This window comes from Triticum aestivum, chromosome 4D (assembly GCF_018294505.1).
Source record: "Triticum aestivum cultivar Chinese Spring chromosome 4D, IWGSC CS RefSeq v2.1, whole genome shotgun sequence".
In the NCBI taxonomy this organism is placed as follows: domain Eukaryota; kingdom Viridiplantae; phylum Streptophyta; class Magnoliopsida; order Poales; family Poaceae; genus Triticum; species Triticum aestivum.
In genome coordinates, this window is record NC_057805.1 from 500,423,329 (window position 1) to 500,441,778 (window position 18,450).

At 44.1% G+C, this 18,450-nt stretch overlaps 1 protein-coding gene across 4 annotated transcripts; it reads right to left on the bottom strand.

Annotated features, from left to right (window-relative positions):
- Positions 1 to 5,982: 5,982 nt before the first annotated feature.
- On the bottom strand, positions 5,983 to 13,698 carry LOC123099034 (pentatricopeptide repeat-containing protein At3g04760, chloroplastic). Of its 4 annotated transcripts, XR_006448072.1 has the most exons (4): positions 12,590 to 13,698; positions 12,420 to 12,503; positions 6,732 to 6,852; positions 5,983 to 6,638 (listed from the first exon to the last, which is right to left on the bottom strand). XR_006448072.1 is itself a non-coding variant. In XM_044521145.1 (3 exons), the coding sequence occupies exons 1-2, from the start codon at positions 13,660 to 13,662 to the stop codon at positions 12,458 to 12,460; spliced, it is 1,119 nt and encodes a 372-aa protein (XP_044377080.1). In that variant the 5' UTR covers positions 13,663 to 13,698; the 3' UTR covers positions 10,184 to 10,461; positions 12,420 to 12,457. The 4 variants fall into 4 exon arrangements, 2 of the variants coding, with proteins under 2 accessions (XP_044377080.1, XP_044377079.1); XR_006448071.1 differs by having other exon boundaries at positions 12,420 to 13,698; XM_044521145.1 differs by lacking the exons at positions 5,983 to 6,638; positions 6,732 to 6,852 and adding an exon at positions 10,184 to 10,461.
- Positions 13,699 to 18,450: the final 4,752 nt, after the last annotated feature.

Below are 18,450 nucleotides of genomic sequence, written 5' to 3' on the forward strand. Positions count from 1 at the left end.
ACTAATGACTTCCTTCAAACTGCAGGTTCTTGTGTCGATACTTATAATGTCCAAATCTCACCGAGTACTGCGTGCGTTTAATTGCCGAGTGAAAAGGATGAATAAATAACTTAATAATTTAAGACAGAGATGGAGAGGAATACGCGGCCGTTCAAACCACCGTGTGAGAAAACGAAGACTCTGCTTCAGACCACACCCGTCAAAGAATAAAAAGACGACCGCATGTACTCCAGACAAAAATTGTGGCCCTGGGCAGAGAGATACCACACGTACAGTAGATCGGGACGGATCTCGTTTTCAGAGTTGCTAGCTATTGCTCGGTCCATAAAGAGTTTTCAAAGTCTCGGTCGTCCTAGCTACAGCTCTTAACCTACCGGATATATTCAGATTTTGACTTTCTGGTAAAACAAAAACTGCAATGGCGCACTACTGGAATTCACTTGTTTGCCGAGTGCTGAAAAAACTCGGCAAAGGCCCTAAAACACTCGGCAATGGTTCTGCCGAGTGTTGTACTCGGCAAAGCGTACCCGGCTTATACCCTTCCGGCAAACAGATGTTTGCCGAGTTCCTTTCGTCGGGCACTCGGCTATGTCTTTACCGAGTATCAAATCTGGTTCACGGCAAAAAAAAGCGACGGGACAGAACGGAACGAACGGGCGCTCTATTTGCCGAGTTCTCTAGCATGTGCACTCGGTAAAGCTTGTGAGCGTGAACAAAAAAAAATGCCTCGCCGGACTGCATGAGCGCGTCGCCGGCGAGCACAAAATAGGCGTCATCATCAATGGCGACAGTGATTCAAGCCGGCGACCCTGTCCCAGCCGCCGCATCGTGCCTCGCCGAGACGAGGAGGCTGCCGCCGCGCTTGGGTAGAAGCGGAGGCTGCCGCCGTGCTCGGGGAGAAGAGGAGGCCGCCGCCGTGCTCGGGGAGAAGAGGAGGCCGCCGCCGTGCTCGGGGAGAAGAGGAGGCCACCGCGCTTGGGGAGAAGAGGAGGCTGCCGCCGCGCTCAGGGAGAAGAGGAGGCCGCCGCCGTGCTTGGGGAGAAGAGGAGGTCGCCGCCGTGCTCAGGGAGAAGAGGAGGCCGCCGCGTTCGGGGAGAAGAGGACGCCACCACCGCTCGGGGAGAAAAAGAGGCCAACCGCGCTCAGGAAGGTGAGTTCGTCGCCGTCCTCCATGGCGTCCGCTAACAGAGCTTGGAAGGAAGCTGGGGTCACCAGTCACGGGGAGGTCCCCGTCCTCCATGGCGCGCACGAGGGAGGTCGTTGGCCGGTGGCCTGCAAGACGGCAGACAGCGGTGCTAGGCTGCTAGCTGAGGCGTGAGGTGCATGCGTGAAGACAGAGGGGACAGAGATGCGATGAGGTTTGTGCGGCTGGAATTGAGAGGAGATAAGGCGAGTGCATGCGGGGGGAGAGAGAGAGGAGTTTGGCCTATCCCATGACGCCACCAAGGTTTTGGTTACCGAATGGGGCAATTTTACCGAGGGGGGCGGATAAATGTGGTTACCACGGTTACCGAGAAATACCGAGAATATTTTGAGCGAATTTTATAGTTGAATTTTGAATTCAAATAAGTGAATGAACGAATATTCAAACCAGAGACCTCTCAAAACAGGAACTAGGTTGCTACCAACATGCCAGAACCAACTCTCATGGTATTAATTAGATCCTACGTACTTTACTGTAAATCGAGTGTTTAAATTCAAAATTTTCAAAAAACTGGTATTTTTTGCTCGGTATGGCGATTTATCCAGGGGTACGGAAATACGCGGTAACCATGGGAAATCTTGAAATTTCGACCGGTAACCAAAACCTTGGACGCCACATCACTGATCTGTGTGCTATGTGCTCATTGGTAGATTATGTGCTTCTTTGCTATGTTTTGAATATACTTTAAATATAGCAAACAACCACTGAAAAATATCAAATTTTGTCACGGATCGTGTAATGAAGTATATTGAGTGTACAAAAAATTTCAAGCCCAACGGATGTGTATATTTAATATATAGAAAATTACAAAATACACCTTTTTTTACACTTAGAAAATAGAAAATGATATTTTTATACAAAAAGGTTGAAAACTCTATTGGCAACATTGTTTATAATGTCAATATACACCTATGTGTCTAATTTGGGCATATTATAATAAACTATGTAATGAATATATCATCACCTTGGTCATTTCACTTGAAAGCCACGAACGTTCATACACGATAAGCCGTTTTGTGAAGATTTTTTTTCAAATTTGTCATATTGATAGTTTGGTATTTTTCCTTGCAACTAGAACATGTAAAAGGACTCCACGCGAAAGGATTACATTTTTTGAACTTGTATTCCTTTTCTTTCATTTTTTCTAAAATGGGGTCAAAATGGCCGGCATCTCTATTCATGGCAAGGGGTTGAATCTATCAAAACTCTAAGTGGTTATCCCATATAATGATACTTGTCTACCTAAAAATAATTTTTTCCTAATTTCACGATAGAGCTATCACATACTTGTAGTTCAAATTTGAATTACTTTCAGAAAATCGGCATAAAGTCAATTAAATGTGCGAAATTTGCTAGAAAACTAGAAAATCCATGAAAATGGGGAACTGTGCATAAAATATGGTCTACTTACTGTGATAATTGGGGTGGTGCCATTTTGCACCCTGTTTTTTGTACTTGCTTCACAAAAAAAACCCATTTTTTGACACTTCAAAAATGAAAATGATTTTTTTTGTACAAAAAAGTTAGAAAGTCTATTTGGAAACATTGGTTGTAATGTCAAGATGCACCTATGTGTCTATTTTGGGAACATTAAAATAAACTATGCAATGAATATGCCCATCACCTTGGTCCTTTGACTCGAAAGCCATGAATGTTCATACACGATAGTCCGATTTGTGAACTTTTTTTTTTCAAATTTGTTATATTTAAACTTTGTTGTTTTTCCTCGCAATTAGTACACATAAAAGGACTCAATGCGAAAGGATTGCATTTTTAAACCTGTATTCTTTTTCTTTCATTTTTTCTAAAACCGGGTCAAAATGGTTGACATGACTATTCATCACAAGGAGTTGAATGTCTCAAAACACTAAGTGGTTCTGCCATATAATGACTACTCGTGTATCTAAAAATATTTTTTGGTAATTTTTATGATTGAGCTATCACACACTTGCAGTTCATATTTGAATTACTTTCGGGAAAATTGACATAAAGTCATTTAAATGTGCGAAAGTATCTAGAAAACTAGAAAATCCATGAAACCGGGGAATTGTGCATAAAATATGGTCTACTTACTGTGATAATTGGAGTGGTACCATTTTGCATCCTATTTTTTGTACTTGCTTCACAATAAATAACCATTTTTAACACTTAGAAAATGAAAAATGAATTTTTTGTACAAAAAAGTTGGAAACTCTATTTGCCCACATTGTTTCTAATGTCAGTATGCACCTAGGTGTCTAATTTGGGAGCATTATAACAAACTATGCAATGAATATGGCCATTGTCCTGGTAATTTGACTTGGAAGCCATCAATGTTCATACATGATAGCCCGTTTTGTGAAGAATTTTGTTCCCAATTTATAGTATTGAAAGTTTGGTATTTTTCCTCGCAACTAGTACACATAAAAGGACTCCATGCAAAATGATTGCATTTTTTTGAACTTGTATTCATTTTCTTTCATTTTCTTCAAAATGGGGTCAAAATGGGCAGCATGGCTATTCATTGCAAGGGCTTGAATCTCTCAAAACTCTAAGTGGTTCTCCCATATAATGCCTATTTGTGTATCTAAAAATATATTTTTCTAACTTTTAGGACGGAGCTATCACACACTTGTAGTTCAAATTTGAATTACATTTGAGAAATCAACATAAAGTCATTTAAATGCGTGAAAGTAGCTAGAGATCCAGAAAATCCATGAAACTTGGGCATTGTTCATAAAATAAGGTCTACTTATTGTGAAAATTGAAGTGGTGCCATTTTGCAGCCTGTTTTTTGTACTTGCTTCACAAAAACTACTCATTGTTGACACTTAGAAAATGGAAAAAATATTTTTTTTCAAAAAATTAGGGAACTCTATTTGGCAACATTGTTTGTAATGTCAAGACACACCTATGTGTCTAATTTGGGAACATTATAACAAACGATGCAATGAATATGATCATCGCCTAAGTCATTTAAGACTAAATTTTTACATGGCAAAAAGTGCAATTAATATGGTCTCAAATGAAAAAGTTGTCAACATCAAAGTTATCCGTCTCGTGAAAATGAACAACTTTTATTTTTGGACCATCTTCATCCGAGGCCGTATGCAATCTGTACAGCCAAAACCATTCGGCGTAGTGAAGACCTCCTTTTGCCGAGTGTGACACTCGGTAAAGACCCCCTTTTGCCGAGTGTAGCACTCGGTAAAGTCCTGTTTGCCGAGTTTTGTTGTTTTACCGAGCGTTTTTCCACGACACTCGGCAAAGTATCTGTTTGCCGAGTTTCATATTTTTGCCGAGTGTAGCACTCGGTAAAGATACTATTGCCGAGTGCCCGACATAATGCACTCGGCAAAGGGCCTAACACTCGGCAAAGGGAAAAATTCAAGTAGTGGCGAGTTCGTGAATGGAGACGCGGAGCAGAAAGTGGGGACCTCGTCCGAGTGGTTAAGTTCATAAGACGGAGTGTAGGTAATTTACATGAGTATCAGATGGAAAAAATGGGGTTTAACTCATGGTTTTACCCCTATGTGGCAATTCAAGTTTTGGTGCCTGGTTAATTGTGTGTTCTAACGATGGCAATTCAAGTTTTGGTGCCTGGTTAAACTCCAATTTGTCCGTTATGTTGAGTACACACCTGACACCTCTGAAAGATTTGTTTCCTGGTATGTTTGATCACTACTTTAGTGATCGAAACGCTCTTATATTTCTTTACGGAGGGAGTATTTGTCAAAGTCAGGATTGTACCATTGATAAATTTTGTCCGTTTAGACGTAGATTGATTGGTGCTATGCCTGAGCAATGGGCAGAAGTTGTTGCTCGGGCCAGGAACTTGCAGCTTACTGATGACCCTTGCAAATCTTGATCGAACCTATATTTGCCTCTTGTGGGAAGGCTGGCTAGAGATTTCTTGGAGGCCGTTATCTAGAAATCAAGTTTTCTCTACAAAATCTATGTACAGGTGGTTAGAACGAAACATCACGGGACTGAATAACAAACTGAATTGGGAGGCTCCTGTACCGATCAAGATCAAAAACATTATGTGGCAATCATTCCAAAATGCTATTCTGATAAGAGACAATATGAAGGAAAAAAAAACGGCAGTGGCCGGGTAATTCCGCATGCTCCTTTTTCCATGAAGTGGAAACTGACAATCATCTTCTTCTTTTTTCTTTTGCCCTGTTGCACGTTCAGTTTGGGGGTGTTTGGGCTGGTTGTTTACTTCCCAGTTGACAGCCAGGAACAAAGTAACCTTTGTCCTTTGATGCTCATATTCTTCGAACTCCGCTCGAGATAGTGTACACTGTGTGTTCTTTTCTTATGTACTGGACAAGGCTGCTGAAGATCGAAGGCCGTGAGAACGTACAAGGTGCAATACAGAGGGTGATGCAGACTGCGGAAGTGCTTGCTGGCCAGAGCGTGGCACGAGGAAGCGTTCTTCGCATTGCCGATGCCTGATGCTTGGTGGCTTCTCCTCACTCCTGGAACCTTGCACGCTGTAGTTTCCCTGATCCTTGTTATACTTTTGGAGTTTTGGTTTGTATACCCCTGCGTGGGTTCTGTTATGACGCTTTTGAGTTTAGAACTAGGGTAGAAGGTTTTTGCCCGGGTGTTTTGATGGCGAGCACTCGCAGAGGGTTGTACTTCTATTGCCCCAACTCGCTTTCCCCTTTCCTTGTCTCCTTAGTTTGCTTCTCAGTTGGCTAATGTTAGAAAACAATGTTGTTTCCGTTAAGCAATTATAATGGAAAGGGGTTCATCGGTTTTAAAAAAAAGCCGAACCGAACACGGGTGGGTGAAAGTTAAGAGCTTCACATAGGCACATCCATCGGGCCATCACCCACATCACTGATCCTCTTTTACCCAGGCTGATTTACAGAGAACATATGTGAGTTACAGCCTTACAAGTTTGATATGATATTGATCCGGTAATGGTCAACAAACATCTAGGAGTGCGATGCAAAGCAGCAAAGTTCAATAACACAGCACACCTTTGTTTTGAACGTGCACATTTCTTGACCAATTCGACTGGAGCAGCATACAAAATGAATACCCCTATTTATGACAGTGGTAGTACTACGCAACAGCCGAGATCTTGATTCCAGCCCACCGTATCAGGATCTTGCAGGCTGCGCCTTTCTTCCAGAAGGATGTCCGGGTTCATGAGTCCGGTGCTTAGGAAACATTCTTGATCTCCCAAGATAGTTCTAGGGTCGTTTCCCCTGCTGCGATACGAGCAGCAGCAGCTGGGACCGTGGCATGGACGCCATTAATCTGCGGGGAGGTTCACGAATTACGTGCCCAGGGAAGCTTTTGGAGGAACTGGTAAGCATCTGGTTTCCGCCAACCATGTTGTCGGCCAAAGTGGGCTCAAGTGTGCTCCATGAACCATCTGGACGTCCTCCTCCTAGGTGTTCAGGGCCTTGGAGGAGGTGCTCAGCACCATCCGAAACTGCAACGCCATGAGTATGTTAGCGCTCACGGATATGATCAATAGCAAGGAGAACATGCATGCTGAGAGTAGATAGTTGAGTGCACTGCATACCTGCAGGAGCGGGTGGAGGCTGCCAAACCACGGCTTGAGCAGCTGGAGAAGCCGGAGCATCATCGACAGTTCCTGGCTTGAGTAGCACCAGCGGGTGCCATTGATTCTCGCTACCAGCTACCTAGCTTAGGCAAAGAACAGCTTAATTAGTCGATCGAGCAATAGTACGTGGTTCTGCACTGATGACTGCCCACAAACTAGCCGCTTATTTATGCAAGTTAAGCTCAACCAGGAACCCAGCTTAGTTTCCTCCGTCCGGAATTACTTGTCGCGGAAATGGATGAAAATGGATGTATCTAGAACTAAAATACGTCTACATACATCCATCTCTCCGATAAATATTTCCGAACGGAGGGAGTACCACACGCCTTCAACAAGAGTCAAAAGGACGAAAAAATAGTAAATAACTAGAGAGGCAAAAAGAGAGGAACGCGTCCGTTCATACCACCATGTGCACGCGGAGACAAAGACTGTACTACTTCAGACCACGCCATTCAATCAAGGAGTAAAAAGAATTGTGGCACTAGCACAGTTTTGCTCACTGGTGGGCACTGGGGTGACCGTGCAGATTAAGACGGATGTCGTTTTCAGAGTTGCTAGCCATTGCTCACTCCATAAGAATATTTTCAAGGTCTCAATCATCCGAGCTTAACCTACCGGACTCATATTTATGTTTCCTTTTGCTGGCAAAACAAGTTGAGGACGGAGACAGAGCAAAGAGAGGCGGCCTCATCAAAGTATAGCAGAGACATGAGACAGAGGATGGCCTATATGCTTCTTTACTTGCGTTATGGCTCAGTGTTCTTCTAGGACAGCGTCCAAGACATGCTTGGATGGGATTTGCTGCTATGGCTTGGGCTCTTTGGAATGTTAGAAACAACTGACAGAAAAACTATGTTTCTTCCTTGTAAGCCGGTATCCCCAGCAAAACTATGTCGCTTTCAGCCGGCTTTATAAAAAGGTTGTTAATTAGCAGGAGTATCTGTTACTTTCTCAGTCTGAAACCTCGAGTCAAAAGGAGTCCATAGGCGATTTACAAGGATGAAGCGACCATTTAGCAATCGTCAGGACCCCGCGTTTCTCTAGTTGACTCTGAAGAACAATCTTCTCCTTTCAGTGTACTTCTTTCAAATCGCTCGATGCCCATCCATGTAACGACGATCATTAGCACCTTGAGATATACTATCATCCAATGCGTCTTATACTACCTTTCCCAAATAATCCAACAGCAACCTGACAAGGGACAACTTGCTAGGAATCCCATATTGTAAGTCCAAGTGGAGTGCCAACAACCGCTTCCAGCTGATTCAAGGGTCGCAAGCAGGCACATACTCCAAATTAATCACGCGCTCATATACACCTGCCCTGTTGATTTCCACATTACCGTTAAACTGGAAGCATGTGTGCTAATATATTAATTGCCAGGGATAGTACACTCCAAGTTGCAGATATCATCTACTTTGGCTGGACAGGACCCCAACCAAACCATTGTTCTATATCCTGGAAGCTAGCTCATGACTTGCAACAATGACTCGCAGATATCATTGCTGGAATCCTGGAACAATGACTTGCAGATATTGTTATTGAGGTTCAGGCAGATTTTCCACAAGGTCCAAAATCCATTACGTTCCGGTGTTGTGTACCTTACCTGCTCCTCCGTCCGTAGCATCCAGCATGGTCGCATTGCCGCCCATTATGATATCATAGCTTGTTGCTCCAATCCCCTACAATTTAAAGTGGGTGAGGTACTGCTACACACCATACTTAAACATCATCTTGCAAAGCGAGAGCTTCCATCAATCTCGATAGCTGAGCAATGGTGTCTTCGGGTGCCTTCTTGTTTCCGGGCCTCTGTCAATTTCTCTGCCTCTTCTTGGGTTTCTTCTGCAGCCTACCATTACTAGGCATCTGCGATGAATCAGAGAGTGACAGGCAAGCCCTCCTCTGCTTCAAGTCCGGGCTCTTGGCACCCGCCGGAGTTCTAGCTTCATGGAGCAACGCGTCCATGGGATTCTGTGACTGGCATGGGATCACCTGCAGCGCGACACCACCCAGGCGTGTTGTTGCGCTGGACCTTGAATCCGAAGGCATCTCGGGCTCCATAGCATCTTGCATCGCCAACCTCACTTGGCTGGCAAGGCTCCAGCTGTCCAACAACAGCTTCAGTGGCGGCCTACCACCGGAGCTTGGCCTCCTGAGCCGGCTCACCAACCTCAACCTTAGCATCAACGCTTTGGAAGGTAACATCCCGCCTGAGCTCTCTGAGTGTTCCCAGCTCCAAATCCTGGGCTTGTGGAATAATTCCTTCCGTGGAGAGATCCCACCTACCCTTAGCCAATGCAAGCACCTTCAAGAGATTGACCTTAGCAACAACAAGCTCCAAGGAAGCATCCCTCCTGCTTTCGGAGACCTTCCTGCGCTGCGCATACTAGTTCTCGCCAAAAACATGCTTACCGGCACCATACCACCGTCTTTGGGCAGTAGCTGTCATCTCACATACGTCGATCTCGGGATCAATGGTCTCGGAGGGGTAATCCCGGAGTCCTTGGCAAATAGCTCATCCCTTCAAGTACTTAGGCTTATGAGCAATAGTCTTACTGGTGAACTCCCAAAGGATCTTCTCAACACTTTGTCACTTGGTACCATTAGCCTCGAAGAGAACAGTTTTGTTGGTTCAATACCCTCTGTTACTGTCACATCTTCCCCTATTAAGCATCTTGATTTAGCGAATAACAATCTTTCAGGAAGAATACCTTCCTCAGTAGGGAACCTTTCCTCCTTAGTTTATCTTCGTCTTACAAACAACCATTTAGTTGGGAGCATCCCGGAGAGCTTAGGTTATATTCCAACACTAGAGACATTGACCTTGCATATAAACAACTTATCTGGGCCGGTTCCACCATGTATCTTCAACATGTCATCTCTGAGAAGTCTCGCCATAGCAAATAACACACTTGTCGGAAGATTACCCTTCGACATTGGCTACACACTCCCCAATATCCAGAACCTACTACTCTCAGAAAATAGTTTTGATGGACCAATCCCAGCCTCTCTTCTCAAAGCTTACCACCTACGCTGGCTTTACCTGAATGGTAATAGCTTTACTGGATCCATACCATTTTTCGGCTCATTGCCAAATTTGGAGGAACTCGATTTGGGACACAACAAGCTAGAAGCAGATGACTGGGGCTTTGTCTCTTCACTATCTAATTGCTCCAGACTGAGCATGCTGGCCCTGGATGGGAACAATCTCAAAGGGAAATTGCCAAGTTCTATTGGCAACCTTTCGAACAGTCTCGAGTGTCTGTACCTAAGTAGTAACCAAATTTCTGGACCTATACCACCAGAGATTGGAAATCTTAAGAGCCTCAATAGCTTGTACATGAATTACAATCTTCTCACCGGTAATATACCGCCAACAATTGGGAAACTGCAGAACTTGATCTTACTATCCTTTGCGCAAAACAGGCTTTCAGGTCAGATTCCAGATACTTTTGGCAATTTTGTTCAGCTGAGTATGCTGGAAATGGATCATAACAACTTTAGTGGAAGAATACCTGCAAGTATAGCACAGTGCACTCAACTCACCACACTCAACCTTGCTCACAACTCACTAGATGGGCATATACCAAGAGAAATCTTCAAACTCTCTACGCTTTCTGAAGAGTTGGACTTGTCAGACAACAACTTGTCTGGAGGAATGCCAGATGAAGTTGGCAATCTCGTTCATCTGCAGAAAATCAACATGTCAAATAACAGGTTGTCTGGTAACATCCCATCAACTCTCAGCCAGTGTGTTGTTCTGGAGTATCTTGGGATGCAAAGCAACTTGTTTGCAGGAAGCATTCCACAATCATTTGCCAACTTAGTCAGCATAAAACAGATGGATGTTTCTAGGAACAATTTGTCTGGAAAAATTCCAGAGTTCCTCAAATCCATGAAATCACTGCAAGACCTCAATTTATCCTTCAACCATTTTGATGGAGCAGTTCCAACAGGCGGTGTTTTTGACATCGCTGGTGCAGTGTCAATCGAAGGAAATTATCATCTGTGTACAAGCATTCCAACAAGAGGGGTGTCTCTTTGTTCAGCAGTGGTTGACAAGAAAAGAAAGCAGAAGCTACTGATTCTAGTTCTACTGCCAACTGTTGTTGCCACTGCAATCCTTTTCTCATTTATTGCAACAATTTGTTTGAGGAAAAGGATGAAAACCAATCCCCATTTGCAACATGACAATGAGCAGATAAAGATAGAGAAGATATCATATGAAAAGGTATCATATAAAGACTTGGTAAGGGCAACTGATAGATTTTCTTCAGCAAACTTAATTGGTTCTGGATCATTTGGAAGGGTTTATAAGGGCAGTCTGCAGTTTCAAGAAGATCAAGTTGCCATCAAGATTTTTGATCTTGACATTAATGGGGCACATCGGAGCTTCATAGCAGAGTGTGAAGCCCTAAGAAATGTTCGCCACCGGAATCTTGTAAAAATAATTACCTTATGCTCTTCAGTGGATCATACTGGGGCGGATTTCAAGGCCCTAGTGTTCCCATACATGCCAAATGGGAACCTAGAAATGTGGCTACATCTAAAAGACCCTGAAAATGGTGAAAGGAGTATTCTGACTTTAAGCCAAAGGACTAACATAGCCTTGGATGTAGCACTTGCTTTGGATTATCTTCACAACCAATGTGCACCTCCAGTTATACATTGCGACTTGAAGCCAACCAATATTCTTTTGGGTCTTGACATGGTTGCATACGTCATTGACTTTGGCCTAGCAAGATTCTTGTTCAGGACAGAGAATGCACATCAAGATAGTTCAGCAACTTTGAGCCGCTTAAAAGGAACCATAGGAATACATCCCACCAGGTGAGATAAGCTTATTTGCAAGATACTGGTTCTGTTTGTTCCTTATGGAGTTGTACAAATAATGATGATTGTTTAATTTTATTGTGTTTTTAAATGTAAATGCAGAGTATGGAATGAGCGAAGAGATATCAACCAAGGGTGATGTCTATAGTTTCGGGGTGCTTCTGTTGCAACTGATAACAGGGTGCAGTCCAACTGAAGAAAAATTTAATGATGGTATAAGCCTTCATGAATTTGTTGATAAAGCATTTAGAAAGAATATTCACGAGGTTGTTGACCCCACAATGCTACATGATAACAGCAGTGCAACTGACATGATGAAGAATTGCGTTATTCCACTTTTAAGAATAGGCCTCTCTTGCTCCATGAAATCACCCAAAGAGCGGCCAGATATGAGACGAGTTTCTACTGAGATCCTTAGAATAAAGCACATGGCCTCATACACATGCATGTCAGATGAAGCAAAGAATTGGCAGGAAAGTAGCTAGCAACAGAAGTTCATGTAAAGAAGAATAGTAATGTACTATCTTGTTTTTTCGTTTTCTGAATCCAGTTTGAGTCATTTCAGAGGTAGCTAATGCATCCATGTCAAATGGCTTTGCACAGTTTTGTTTCTGCTAATGTATGTTTTTCATATCTATACAAAGTAGGAAACATGTCCTTTTAAGTTTTAATTTACAGCAAAGTTATCTACTCATACATGGCGGAGAGAGGAGTGAAGGGCATAAATGGCACCTAAATATCTTATGTGGACAAGCAAGTTTCACTCAAGTAGATGACTCAACAAGAGCTAAAAAATAAATCAGTGTTCCAAACCTGACTGTGCAATGAATTTCTGAAACAAGGACTTCAGTTCAGCACACAGATCTCCCCTTCCCATCTTGTGCAAACCTTTGGACACTGTAACATAAGCAGAATGGTCAGGCCTGAGGCCCTTCTCCATCAACTCATACAGGACACTTCCAGCCTCGACGATCCTCCCCGACCTGTGCAACAGCTTGGCGAGCAGGCTGTAGTTCCTGTTCGTGGAGTGTGAATCCCTGGTGCTCATAGCCCTCACATAATCGCAAGCATCGTCAATTCTCCCAGCATAGAAGTACCCTTTGATGAAGGCTGTGTGGATTGTAATCCTCGGCGTCAGATTTTCTGAGAACAACTGATCGAGAATCTGCCTTGCCGAATCCATCTTCCCCGCCTTGCAGGCATGGTATGTGAGGATCTCGTACGTCAGTGAGTTCGGGATGTCGTCGTGGTCCGACCTCTCCATGGTCTCAACAAGGTCGCACGCTTCGGTAGCCCTGCCATTCTTCAGCAGGCACCCGAGGAGGTAGTTCCAGGAGTTGGCATTCGGGCCGCAGCTCCCCTTCCTCATTTCGTCGAACAGCTCGTGGGCGCCCCGGAAGTCGCCGGCCTTGCACTTGGCAGCCAAGAGGACGTTGTAGTAGCTCGCCCTCCTCGCCGTCTCCTCGATCACCCACACGGCCGCGTCGAGCTCGCCGATCGAGGCCAACGCCTTGACCAGCGAGAACACGCCGGACGCGCGGCACGGGCCGCCAACACCGTCCAGAGTCGTCAGAGTCGCCCTCACCGCGTCATCCACGCTGCTCGACGACCTCGCCGCGGCCTCCAGGAACGCGAACGCTTGCTCGGTAAGGGAGAGCCGCCGCGCCGACGCTTGCCCGAGGGCGCGGGCCATGGCGGGGTAGTCGGCCAGCCTGCCGGCGTTCTGGACGAGCAGGTTGTGGGCGCGGGCGCTCGGGGGGACGCCCCTGTGCCGGGAGAGCCAGGCGAAGAAGCGGAACGAGGGGACGCCGCGCTCCGTGAGCGCGCGGAGCGCCGCCGACACAGCGGCGTCGGAGAGGGGCGGGCCGAGGCGGTCCAGGTCCGCCTCCAGGCTGCCGCCATCGCCGCCTGCCGCGACGAGGCTGACGATCGCATTCGAGGTGGCGGCGGTGGTGGGGTCGCTGCTGCGGAGATTTGAGGAGGGTCTCGAGGAGGAGAAGGTCGCGCCGCCGGCAGAGACTGCGCGGTGGAGCCGCCGGGGGATGAGACGAGACATTGGTGTGCTCCGAGTCTGGCTGGAACTGGAACTGGACTGTTTTTTTTTTTTTTTTTTTTTTTTTTTGAGGGGTGGAACTGGACTGCTTGAAACGCCAGTGGCAACTGAGATTGATGGGCCAATCTGGGCCGTGAATGGCTGGCCGAACGGTTCCTATGGCACTTTGAAAATTAGCTACGAAAATGAGATTTATTTTTTTTGGCTGTGGAAAATGAGAATTTAGAAAGCATAACCAGCAACAAGCAAACGTTCAGCTCAGTGGCAAGTTGAGGATATGTTTAATTAGAACATGTGTTCAAAGCTACAGTTTAGTCCATGTAAAAAAAAGGTAAAAAAGAAAGAAGTGCCAGTGGCCATTAGGTCACCATAGTCTCCAAGACTTGACTTTGAAATATTTTTCCTATTTTTGAAATGTAGAAGCTTAATTTTAACTTTTCCCAATTACCTAGAACATTGAATAGATCTCCAAACAGGAAAAAAAATTTCTATCCACAGTTGGTTAAAAAAAAACCCACCGTTCCTACTTGTCATTTGAAACACTTATATGGTGTGATATAAAATACCATAATGCACCTTTGGACCAGATATCAACTCCTGTTGACTCAGATTTTAACTTTTCCCAATTACCTCAAACATTGAATAGATCTCGAAACACACAAAAAAAAATTCTATCCATCGTTGGTTCAAAAAAAAACTCACCCTTCCTACTTGTCATTTAAACACTTACTAGTGGTTAGGGCCCGCCATTGCGAGCCCGAAATTGTTTCACACGCGACACTACTCGCACGACCTGCAGACGATAGCATCAGTAAGGAAAAAACAATTCCTCTCCTGCCTACAGCCTCGCAGTTGGCACTGCGATCGTGCATGCATCGGTCGCAATATATCGTGTGTATAGCACCGTTCTTGCGAGCCGCTTGAGAGAAAGCTGTGCGCACCTCACCTTCATCTCGAAAGTAAAAAAATATCCTCGCGTCACGTGGACATCGTATCCATCTCAAAAAGAAAAAGAAAAAGAAAAATACTAGAAAAACTTTTCTCAAAAAGATAAAAAATTCTCACTTCCATCTTCAAAAATAATCTTAAAAGGTTAAAAACTTTCTCACCATGACCAACCAGCATGCGCCACATGGCCACCTTTCTACCGCATATTACTGTGTTTAATGTAGTTTGATATAAAACATCATAATTGACCGTTGGACTAGAGATCAAGTCCCGTTGACTCAGATTTGGGTAGAAACTCTTGCCAATCCCACATGACGACATAAAGAATATGCATAAATGAATCATATCAAGTCCTTATATTTCCCACGTCTAAGGAAAATTACTCACACATGAGAGGGGATAACCAAATATCACAGAGATAAAGCCAAGGAAAATCATATCGATAATATCGCAAACATCCGCAATAAGATGAATGATTAAATAAGTATTTATCTCAAGATTAGTACAAATAGAGTAACAAAGCTTAACTTACAACTTGGAATTCCTCTCCCTATGGTGGTGTTGCTATGAATGGAAATGAATATGGGTGGAAGAGAAGGAATGGATCCCCGGTGGTTTTTCTTCTCGAATTCTCTTCTCTCTTTGTTCTGGATGTCGGGGCGGCGCCTCTGTCTCTGAAGTATGTTGTGCCTTCACGAAAGTGGCATTTGTAGATGAGGTGGTGGCAGCGCCAAGTTGTACGATCATTGGTATGAATGGGACCCGCGCTTTGTTGGCCCTGTTGACTTTTTGCCCAAAAGAGAAGTTGCTCCAAATATCTTTATTTGACATGTTATTGATTGATTTCCTTTCAAATATGTTCTTTCCTACATAAATACAAGTTTTCTTTTTTCTCGAAGGATTGATGTTAGAAAGATGTGAGAAATATCAAAAACCTTGTGAAAACCACATCAAAACCCTCTTACAAAAGTGACAAAGTATCAAGCCATTACCCATGCCCTTCCGCCATTGGAAGGACTACTCCGACAATGACAAGACGTCGGCGGCGGCACAGACAAAGAAGGAGGTGCCGCTGGCTAGCCCGGATGGAGTACGAGGTCACCATCCGCTACAAGCTATTTTAGTTTTTCTTTTAGGTTTTAGTTGAACAGACGAATATTGTTTCTTTTATGTAAATTTCGTCTGAACTTTAGTGAATTCCATCGTGTTTACTTGAAAATCGTTCAGTTTGTTCAAATCCGCTTTGAAATGTATGCCGGCACAGTTGGATGGCCGGCTCCGGTATCACTGTTCGCGGACGTGTCTGGTGACGCCTGTAGACAAATACAATGTACGTTTTAGGGGTTAGCGTTGGAGATGCCCTAAACATCATGTAGTATATGTTGAGAACGATTGCGCATCTGAGTGATGTATGTGCTGGATCGACCGCCAGATCCTGATCGTTTTCCATCAACGTAAAATTATAGTGATAGAGCCTGCTTTTATATTGGTTGAGGTTTGCTTAAACTAGCTCTGTGCTCGGTTGATCGACCCATGTGAAGAATTACTTATTTTCACCCGGATAATTATTATAAATAAGTCTAACATGAGTAAAATGTAACATAATCTTCTTCATTAACGTGATCAAGCCATAGTGTCGCCTAATTGAACTATAAAAAGTGCAACCATATTGGCCTTTATGGGAAGGCCCTAGCTCGTTATACCATCATATGCCCTTTTATTGTTATCATCCCTATGGAAAGAGTTAGGTGGGTTGTGTTACCTAGGTTAGGTGACCGAGGTCTAAAGTATGGGAGCCTAGACCAGATTGTTATTTTGAGCTCAGATTACTATGTTTGACGAGGCAAGTAGTGCCACGAGATGTTAACCCCCCCCCCCCCCCCCAATGGCAAGTGTTTGTCGGTGGTGTAATAAGATTGGCATGATGGTAAAATGCGGCTTTAATTTGTTGGAGTAACCCTAGACGGCCCCTCATGGGCGGAGGCACGGGACACAAGGGAGAGCTTCATAGTGTAGGTAAAGTGTAAAAATTCTGCAGAGCGTAAAAAAAATTCTTTGAACAGCCGTGTCTGCGGCGATATGGGCACAGTTTGAGATAAGTCACAATATACGGTCAATGTCGAGTACTCCCTCCATCCGAAAAAACTTGTCTCTCAAATGGATGTATAAGAGAGCAAACCTCAAGTAAAATTAATAACTGGGTGAAGGGAAATGAAATAAAGGATCATGAGGTGATCAGGCGGAGTGAGGCCCAAAACTCTATTTTCAATGCCGAGAAAATTGAAATAATGGTGGCTCACGTGACCTTAAATAGACGAATTTTCTTTGCCACAATTGTTTTACTTTATGCACTGGTTGTGCTTCGGACCCTGAGCGTTGAGACATTCAGGATGGGACTGATTACTTTATACACATTCCCGAACTTGTTGTGCCCCATGCCTTTGTGGCGTTTGTATAAATCCTGGATGGTCTGGCAACCTTGCTTGTAGAAATCCTGGGATGGTTTGGCTACCTTACTTGTTGTGCCCCATGCCTTTGGCATTGTATAAACCCTAGAACGATGTGTGCTACCTTACTTGTTGTGCCCATGCATTTGACGTTTGTATAAACTCTGTGATGGTTGGCTACCTTATTTACTTACTCTGATTGTTGAGCCCACGTCTCGGCGGTCGTCGACCCCTCGGCGATGGTGTGTATGCATTTGTCGTGGACCCCATGTCATGGATGTGTGTCCCAATATATAGTGTCCCTAAGGATTGGAGTCTCGCCACTAAGTTACTCTGTTATGTTGTGCTTTCCGATACTAGTTATTGAGGCTCATGATTTGTGCACTAAATAAAGTAAAATAGTTTTGCCGGTGTTGATTCTGTAATCTTAGAGTATTTTTTTCGTAAAGGAGGATGACCCCATGTAATCTTGGAGTATACATGATAGAAGCATACACGGAGAAAGAAATCATGCAAAGAAAAGGAAGCATTAATCTTGGATGGTCTCATGAACGAAGCCGCACTAGTCTGATGTGATGCTTCTGATCGTTAGTCTGATCCCTAGCAATGCCCTTTTCTTTTTCCAGGAATGCGATGGAGCAACCGTGTGAGATAAATCATTTAAAAAAATACAAACTATTCCCTCTATGTTCTTATGGTGTCGAGCCCATAGAGAAACATAATTTGTGGTTTGCGAGATGCAACATGCAATTCTCTTTGACATCATGATGCATGTCATGCCATAAATGGACGGAGTTTCTTTTTCGATCGATGGAAGCAATGGTGAAACCGGGTCGTCGGTTGGATTGATGGTTTGCGAAACAAAAGGATTAAACATAAAGTTGGAGAAACATTATAATTTGGGGAGGGAGAGTGGAGACGCCCCATGAAAATGCATGGGTGTGGTTGCTGTTGTCCTTTGTGTTCGTGTGATAGATAGTAGAGCCATCAAACTCACTAGCTAATTGCCCGTGCAACGCGTACTCTAATGGTTCAACACCAATGTTGTCCACCCGCCAAAAAAAATATCAATTTTATCTGACATATAACTTACATCAATGTTGGTAATATTTATTTTGATGGAGTATGCGTAGAGGAAGGTAAGGAAAGTTTTGAATTAGCTGAGATTTGATAAGATTTATTTGATTTGATTGAGTTATTAATGCAGGAGGGTGAGAACATGGGAGAAAATACCAGGTGAAAGATGGAGGCGACGAGATTTTGTTGGCTTGGCACGTGACCATGAGATGCACCAAGGAGGGAGTGGGGCCGTTTCAGATCCGATCGCGCCATGGGGCATGCAAGCCGGCAACCCCTGATTGCCCCTGAACGGCATCCTTATCCTGACGGAATTTAA

Coding starts and splice junctions, on each gene's coding strand:
- LOC123099034 (XM_044521144.1), bottom strand. CDS start 13,662: ATGTCTCGTCTCATCCCCCGGCGGCTCCACCGCGCAGTCTCTGCCGGC. Junction 10,462..12,419: donor GAAATTCATTGCACAGTCAG/GTTTGGAACACT, acceptor GATTTTCTGCAG/ATGAACGAGATTGCCAACTT.